General features: G+C 44.9%; 1 protein-coding gene across 1 annotated transcript; it reads right to left on the bottom strand.

Moving 5' to 3' along the window:
- Positions 1–3,894: 3,894 nt before the first annotated feature.
- On the bottom strand, positions 3,895–7,836 carry LOC146790065 (hemoglobin larval subunit alpha-like). The gene is made up of 3 exons (XM_085628422.1): positions 7,671–7,836; positions 4,931–5,135; positions 3,895–4,204 (listed from the first exon to the last, which is right to left on the bottom strand). The coding sequence occupies exons 1-3, from the start codon at positions 7,763–7,765 to the stop codon at positions 4,076–4,078; spliced, it is 429 nt and encodes a 142-aa protein (XP_085484548.1). The 5' UTR covers positions 7,766–7,836; the 3' UTR covers positions 3,895–4,075.
- Between the last annotated feature and the right edge of the window lie 1,469 nt (positions 7,837–9,305).

Below are 9,305 nucleotides of genomic sequence, written 5' to 3'. Positions count from 1 at the left end.
TCATCTGCAAACCATAATCTACAATCCTGCCAAATTTCATAAAAATTCGACTGCTGCCCAAAAATGTTTTGCCCCCCCCCTTTATCTTTGTCTTCCCTTGACCAATCGCTGCAAAGCATTTCATCCTCCGACCAATGTAGAAAAAGCAATTGGCCTGGAAAAGTTTGTGGAGATTCGTCAAACAGGGGCAAAGTTATCAGCGAGAAAAAAATCAGAAGGATTCCTATACCTGGGAATCCTAACTATAACTACAGAGTGGCTACTGTCACCCTGTATTATATTATGAGTTAAATAGATGAGAAGAGAGATAGGAATATATAACGATAGTTTAACCCCTCATCTGTTGCCCTTATATATCCTAGTTGTCGGGTTCCACCTTCCAGAATCCTCAGGATTGTGCCGATGCTCAATGGGGTCCACCTCTCGACTGCCCCAAGTCCGGATTATAAATAAGCGCGGACTAGTGAGGTAGTCAAGTGAGGGAAGGAAAGGGAAGGAACAGCAGGGAGGGAGATCTGGAGACGACACAGAAGAACACCAGCTTTAGTACCAGGCTGTGCATGGTACTTAGCAGGGAGGCCTGTGGATGAATTCTGGAGCAGTGCCGGCAAGCCCATCTGAGGCTTGGACGAGCTTGGCGGAGTGATGCCATTGTGAGCTGAACTTTCTGGACCAAAGCCAGACGTTCTTGCACACTGCTAGTGAGGGCAGCACCTGTGGGGTTGCCTGCTGAGAACCACCAGGGACACATTTCTTAGCGTGGAGGTGAGGGAGAGAGAACCCATAGGTGGGGGCACTGCTTATGCCGGTGTACTATCCTTCAGAGACTTTTAGTGTTCATTGTTTGGTGAGCTGTATTATACTTTGCATGGGAAATAGACACTAAAATTAATAAATACTGCTTGTCTTTCCAAAAGTAATCATTTGACTGCGCAATAAGATTGTTGGTGTTGCTATGGGTAATATTAGTCTTGAATCCTTTTCATATATTGTACCTACTTCCCCTGAACAGCCTTGGATTGCTCGACCCGCACTACCACTGCGAGTCAAGTGGTGAAGGGGTAGTACTTGACTCAGTTCTTCAGGAACTATAGTAGGTCCGGCCCCAGGAAGCAGGAGCAAAATGCCACAACCCCGATGGTTGGGCAAGTTAGCCTCTGTTTGACTTCAGGTCCTCTGAGGGGTTTTGATAATGAACTGTTGTTAACTCCACATTTGCTTACCTTGGCAATATGTTGGTAGTCGACGCTGTGGGCTTATTTAAAGTGTAAGGCGACAATTAAACCTGATAATGTGGAGGAACACCTTCTATCAATGTTATGGCTTCATAGCGCCTTATGCCGGACCCCCAGGTTCAGAATGATCCTGGTGTACATAGTCGATTGCTTGCTGACATGGACAACCTAGGCCCAGAGAAGCATTCCTATTTGGCCAATCAATGGTCTTAGATGATGTGCTCAGATAAATTCACATGTGCAATTGTAAGAGGACTAAAAGGTAAGCTGAGCCTATTTACAAATAGCCCACCCCCAGCTTCCGACTAGGGTAGTGACAAAGAAAATGTGTCCAAATGTGGTCAAGAAATAAGTGATATCAGACGCAGGAATGTAGGGCTGAGGGACGGCCAATACACTTCAAAACAGTGAAATATAAATTAACATATTTTCGGTGCAGTAAATGTGATTATCTGTCCAATGTGATAGAGTGGATTTTCAAGGTCATCCAATATCAGTAGGGCGAGGAGTTACATTATGACGAATTTAAGAATATAAATTACAGGAGTAGAGGGGTGACGTGTGATCATTCGGGTTACAAATCACTTTTATACTTGCAAGGTCAGTAAATTAAGTGCCATTATATTTGGGAATAGGGACATCTGAATTTACAGTTCTTAGAAGCAGCAAAAGTGTGATATTAGGAGTTATATTAAAAACAGCAAAGGAGAATACACACATTACCACAGGCAAGCCATTGCTAAGAGTGCAGGCCCAACAGAACTAAGGGTTATGACCGTAGAAGGATGATATGCAGGGCTGTAAGTGGGGTGAAAAAAATGGGGGTCTCTCAAAGGGACGTGATCAGTGTGATTAGAGATGTGGCTTGAAAACACGTCATTTATAAATCTCTGCTTAGTTTAGTGTGGAGCCCGACTTGTATTTTGCTGTTTCTGTCATTGCATCCAGATATATGATACAAGTAACGTCATACCTGCAACAAGTCAGAACTATTGGCTTTGTCAATGGTTGTTAGTTGCATAAGATAAATAAGAAGCAACTATGGCTTGTATATAATATTGAAAAAGATTCCACTTAAAGCATTGGTGACACTGCGACAATGTTGCTGCTCCGGAGTTTCAAAAAGAGAAGGGAAATCCAGGAACAAAATGACTCTCTTTAAAGGATTTCCCTTCCCCTACAACGCTCACCTGGCATGACTTAATGGCGTAACTTCTCCACGTGAGAAGTGAGCAGTGTGAGCACGCGCATGGATGTGCCTGCTGTCACTGCAGGCCGGGAAAAAACGGACCGCCTGTGCCAGGGCACAAAATAGAGCTCGATAGAGACATGTTTCGAGGCCCCTTTAAAAATCTGCCGGTGCTCAGCACTGGTGAGACCCGGCACACTTAAAGCCCTGATGATATGTAATGGGGATGCTCAGAAGTACAGTGTACAGTATAGTACTTTGAATTTCGGACAATTTCTCCCAAAATCAACGTGTATCAAGGAATGGCACGCTAGATAACCTGTGCGCCGTGTAGCGATAGCTTGAAAAATCTATAGGGTCGCTAAGGTTGAGACTGGGGCCTCGGTTGAGAGTGGTCAATTACCTAGAACAGTACATTTTGCTTGTCCTCATCCCCCATCCAAGCACTGCATGCCTGGTTCGCTTTACAACAGAACCCATGTGAGGACACCAGGCGGGGTGGACTTAATTTGATCCGGTGTTTTCCAATGCTCAGGACCGGCACGTAACTCTGGCACATATTTAATGAAGTTCATCAAGTGGTGGCGCTATCAGTCTATTTCTTTAAAAAAGAGCGATGAGCAAAGTGTTCATCAATTAAATATATAACTAAAAGTAATAATACTAGGGCGCATAGGCCATTCTTAAAGCTTTGAGTTACATAGTAAAGTTCAAATTGTAACATTTGTAGGACTGTAATGGCAAGTAAGTGTCGGTAGTGCTGGTATTTGGCAGCGCTGGCTGGCATCTGAAGTGGCATAAGCAGCAGTGCCTTCCTGGGAAATATCTTAGGCCCTGGCACTTGCTATCTTACAAATTAAGCACTGAAGAGAAGGGATACAGGGTGAGCGATATGGGATTACAAAAGCACATACCATCTCCTGCCTCTGATATGTACCAGCACTGCTACTTTGCAAAGCTTCAATATTTAAATTACCATGGTTAGAGTGAAATGAAGAGAAACCTATGATGTGTCTTGATAGATATCCTCACTTTTATATTTTATTTTTAAATGTGCATAGAATTGTTCGTACAGCGAAAGTATAGGTCACCTCTAGTTTACACATTTAATTTGTGGATTAATAAAACACCAGGTCGCAGGGCAACATCAAGAGAATATGACCAGACAACTTAAAATGCACAGGTGCGACCGCATGACAGGTCTGGGTTTGCAAAGATGTGGCACTGCCAGAGTTAACTGTTCCGGGCGCCATGTTCGGCGATAGCTTTTGCAAGGGTGATGACAGGACTACGAGATGTGGGACCTTGGTGCTGACTCCCCGGTCACCTAAAGGCAACATTGTAATGACTATTTGTAAGCACTTCCTGATTTGTTTTCAGGTAGGTAATCAGAGTGTGGTCACAGCGGTAGTTTGCCAGAAGGAAACATAATAGGCTAATAAATGAAGAGTTAGAAAAAAGACTATTAAGTAACTTTATCATTTTTATTAAGATGTCACAAAAGAAACAAGCGACCACATCTGATGGAGCAACTTGCACAAAATGATGGCTAGTGTGCGTACTGATAGTCTCTGAACTGCCAGCAAGTTCCTGTGTGTGGCATCACGGCGGCCATCTTGTCATCCCTGCAGACAATCTTCTCGCGCTGATTTTATCGGTACTTGGAGGTCAGGACGGAAGACACTGCGGCCAGGAACTTGTCCCAGGCGGCCTGGCACTGAGGGGTGAAGTCAGCAGGGAAGTGGGCGGCCAGTGTAGCCTGAATGCAGTGGGACAGCATCTGAGAGAGAAGAAAAGCAGAAGTTAAACACCACAACGTATGGAGCAGTGCAGCATACTGGAGAAAGAAAAACAAAGAACCCATATACAACATGGCATCAGGAGCCTCCATTCCCAATGTAGGAAACCCAATGTAGGAAACCCTTTACAGTCGAGTTGTCAAATCTCATCACTTTTAACAAAGAAATCAGCCACAGCCAAAAGCCAAGGCGAGAAGCATGTCACATGGCGTATTATGCGGTGTATGCTGTACATTCAAAATTAAATAGAAAAATGAGCGCCAGCAGAATCGCGTAATTTCAGTGGCCATGAATACTGGTCGGGGTCATATGCAGTCGGGGTTCTGAGATCACCACAATGGATGATAAAACTGTGCAGATATAGAGTACTTAACACGTTTAAATGAGCGTTGTTGCTTATGGAAACGTATGATGATTTTTTTTTTATTACCTAGCCATTTTTTGGCTTTTCTTCACCATGCCTCGTGAAAAGCGACATCTGTGTCAGAGAGGCCTCACTACTGGCTCTCTTGGGTGCACAAATAGCTTCTTGATAGGATGCTCTGTATCTATCAATTTCAGAACTTTGAAAAGTGTGTTGGAGGAGCACTTATGTGCACAACCAGCCACTTTGAGATGCAATGCTGTGAAATAGGCTAAATGCTACAGCTAGTAGGTGCTTCTTTTAACACAATTAGATACGTCATAGTAAAGTGATCTTGGCTCACCTGGAAGTTTCCGGGGTCCACGCGGAGGTTGTAGGCGTGCAGGTCGCTGAGTTTACACAGGGCCTGGTCCATGCTGTCAATGTGCTTGGCTGCCTCGCCGATGGCGCCCAGGACCTTGCCCCCATGCCGCTTCACGTCAGCAGAGCCCGGGCTGAGGTCGAAGTGGCTGAAGTAGGTCTTACTCTGACCGAAGCTGGCAAACAGCCTGGAAAAGAGTGCGTCGTGTTTAATGCACCCAGTTAGAATAACATAGTATATACTACTTGACAGGAATGTTACCTTCTCACCTGGCCTCCCGTTTACAGATGAAAATAAATTGCGTTATTGGCGTTAGTAAAAAGATAGGACAAAATATGTATCCAAGCATCATACTCGGGAGAAGCCCTACTGGCACCCAGCCTAATTTACTAGTGCGTTGTGAGGTGGTGGTCTAAGTTTCTGCCCGGTCCTAACACGGCTTCTAAACGTGCTTGTGCAGGGTCGGATAGGAACAGAAAATAGGCTCGGGCACCAGAATGAAAGCGGCCAACATTAGTGAATTAGACAGCTGAAAAAGTTCTCTATGTTTGCAGACTGGGGAAGTTTTTAACTTCTACAAACACAGTGTACATGACTTTTGCAAGGTATGGAAGGCTGCGAGGAGTTTCGTTTTCTACAGGCAATATTTGTTTTAAAATCAGGGAAATAAAGCAACAGTAAAAAGCAGCCCACCAGACGTTAAAACCCAAAACCCTGGCCCAATAACAGGTTAGAAAAAATGGCCCATACACTGACCTGTAAGACCAGACCCTTGGGCACTGCCTGATTGCCCTATAGGGAGGGCCACTGGAATTATGCTGCATGGGAGGGGCAAATTATGCAGCAGTGTTGACTAAATTATGCAGCAAGAAAAGACACATTTTGCGGCATAATGTGCCAGTCAACCTTTGCAAAGTGTCTTCCACTGCACAGCGACATGAACTGCTGCATTTTACTAACTTTTGAATCGTTTGAGCTAGAAACAAAATGTTTTTGCTAAAATCTGCAGATTATGCAGCAGATGATGTATCATGTGGCAAATCCATCATTATGCAAAAAAAAGCTGCACAATTGTATAATTCCACTATCTCTGCCTATAAGCCAGTTCGACCTTGTGTTTGTGTGCATGGCTTTAACCACACGAGTGAACATAGCTCGAGTGCATGGCTGTAACCACACGAGTGAACATAGCTCGAGTGCATGGCTGTAACCACACGAGTGAACATAGCTCGAGTGCATGGCTGTAACCACACGAGTGAACATACCTCGAGTGCATGGCTGTAACCACACGAGTGAACATAGCTCGTGTGCATGGCTGTAACCACACGAGTGAACATAGCTCGTGTGCATGGCTGTAACCACACGAGTGAACATAGTTTGAGTGCATGGCTGTAACCACACGAGTTAACATAGCCCGTGTGCATGGCTGTAACCACACATGAGTGAAAATAGCTCGTGTGCATGGCTGTAACCACACGAGTGAACATAGCTCGAGTGCATGGCTGTAACCACACGAGTGAACATACCTCGAGTGCATGGCTGTAACCACACGAGTGAACATAGCTCGTGTGCATGGCTGTAACCACACGAGTGAACATAGCACGAGTGCATGGCTGTAACCACACGAGTGAACATACCTCGAGTGCATGGCAGTAACCACGAGTGAACATAGCTTGTGTGCATGGCTGTAACCACACGAGTGAACATAGCTTGTGTGCATGGCTGTAACCACACGAGTGAACATAGCTCTCTTGATGGGATGTGCTCTGTCTTGTTCTACTGGTCTCGAAGACTCCAGCCTCTAGGCCAACCTCTCATAGCCTCCACATAGCTTCTTACCACCTCACCCCTTTGAGTCTAACCTATTACTTGTTCTTTCCATGCTGTACCCTCATAACCCCTACCCACACCTCCAACACACTGGCCCCTTCCCATGATTAAGATGGACTCTACCCCCTTACGAACATCCCATGGGCTCAAACCCTTCACCTATGCCTTACAGCTTGTTTCAAAGAGCCCTGTGTCCACATGGGGTAACCTTGTCACACCACACAAAGGGGCTGTCATTTTTAACCTCCTGCCTCAAAGGCTTTACCCTCTTACCACCTCTCCCTCAGCGTGCAGGTCGTATTACCCCAATGCCCTCACCTTCAGCCATCATGCCTTATGCTGTCATCTCGTGCACAGTGAGGAAGGCCTGTCATCTTTTAAAGGGATAGCGTCTCCTCACTTGGTAGCACACATGGCCTTACGTCCATTCTCAGCCTTGTTTCTCATTGGTAGGGGTGGAGTTTAAAAATGCTTCTTGCACAAATGCAAAAAGAACTATTGATGGACAGAATCCAGAACAATGACAATGTGCAACATTCCGTCCATCATCTTGTGTGTTTTGCTGTTTTCTTGCACATAATGGCTGCTGGCAAAGGAGGGGGAACCTCCTGTGGGCTTTCCCTAGAAATGACAATCATGCCACCCTTACCGAGGCGTGTGGGAGTGGCAGCCTATAAAGGAATGAAACTATGCATGCAAAGAATGTGTGCCCATGGGGACGACAAGAAATGTTTTCTTCAGCGAAGCAACAGCCAGGAAATTACACAAGGGCCCGATTAATTGAGCCACTTACATTTCAGCAAAACGGATCTAATCAAATTGCTTTTCAATGAGGCCGATTTACACACAAAGTCAGAGTCATGTGTGGCGTGTCCCTCTCCATAGTCCTCACCTGTCCAGGGCTTCTCCCCCGAGGGCATCGCAGTGGCCGGAGATCTTTCCCCAGAGGCCGACCACCAGGGCCTTATCTTCAGCAGACAGAACCATCTTGAGCGGTGAGTGCTGGCGGGCTCAGGATTCACAAGAGATGGAAGTTGGAGACAGTCGGTGCTGTGTGCTGGACAGGGCCCCTTTTAAAGGGGAAGGGGGCCGAGGAGCCTGGCAGCCTTCCACCGTGATTGGCCAGTTTTGGGTTCCACCCAAGGAGGCGGGGCTATCTTATCTCCCTGAAACACTGCCAGGGCGTAGAGGTGGTCTACGCATTGTGACGTGCAAAGAGGCCTTATCTGTGGCTCAGTTACTTGACTCTGCCCCAGGAATGGAGAAGTCAGAGATGCTCTTTAAATATTATGACATCATTTTCATCATACAATATGCAAGGATCACTGGTAACACCGTATAAGGAACAAAAATACATTAACTTATTTTTCATATTAATTAGGTAGTGGGTGCCCACCCCAAAGCACTGACGTAAAATCGGTAACACTTCTTAATACAATATGGTAGATGGAATCACTTCGAAAAACCTCAGTGTGTCAGCTTAAAGCATTTTACTCTCAATAAGTCTGAAAATGAATCTGATAATTCGAAATACACATACAATCTGTCAATTGTGCGGTGACAGGGGTGAGAGATGAACACTCGGTCGAATGGTGTTCATTATAGTGGAATACGGTACTCGCGTTACCACACTGCTTGTTGTGCTGACGCAATTCGAAATTCCACGTTTAAAAAAATGTTTTGTAAAAGAAGAAGTATTTAGATTGACAAAGTGGATTTGTAAATACCCAGTGCTCTTGTTAACATTACATTTTCGATTCATTAGATCGCGTGTTCATTCACTCATTCGCCTATGTGTTTATTCTTGCATCCATTCCTTCACGTGTGTTGTAATTGAGTCCTGGTGCCTCAGGAGGCAGTGGCCACTCCTGAAAGTCACGTGGAGGCTGACTGAGTGCTGCTAGGCCAGTCTGTGGTATCGCCCACCCGCCACCGGCCGTTAATGTTTGAACCTCTGATTGGCGAGGGATCATTTCTGCCACAAATGTGTCTGCTCCAAAAGTAGCCTTTTTAAAGCCTGTATATATCTCATGCACACAACAGTAGACATCACTGAGGATGTATGTAAATTATGACTGGTATAGTGTATTTGGGATGTGTTATGATGTTTTAATATGATATAGCATATTTTATAATGTAGTGTTTTAATCTGGCTATGACCATGCATTTTAAAGAATTTTATTATGTCGGGATCTTGTACCCCATAGTTGTCAGCACCCTGCACTTTAAAACATCATGAGTTCGTAGCCTCTTTATAGGTATCTTGTAATTTTGATATTAAGGCCCCGGACAAACCCTGTAGAAAAGACTTATTTTAAATATTTTAAGATCATCTGTTCATATTATTGTATTATGAAATGTGTAAATGTTTTGCTCTTTCTTGGATGTTTTAATATCCGAATAAAGATATTTTGATGGTGTCTGCTCCAAAGACTTCTAATAGAAGCCTACTGCCACTTGGGGGCAACAGCTGCACGGCTATAGGAGCCACATATCTCAGTGTCCACTGTCCATACTTGGGCCTTCC

The sequence above is a fragment of the Triturus cristatus genome, chromosome 10, assembly GCF_964204655.1.
Source record: "Triturus cristatus chromosome 10, aTriCri1.1, whole genome shotgun sequence".
In the NCBI taxonomy this organism is placed as follows: domain Eukaryota; kingdom Metazoa; phylum Chordata; class Amphibia; order Caudata; family Salamandridae; genus Triturus; species Triturus cristatus.
The sequence above is the reverse complement of the archived record's forward strand: the minus strand, read 5'-3'. Positions and strand labels throughout refer to the sequence as shown.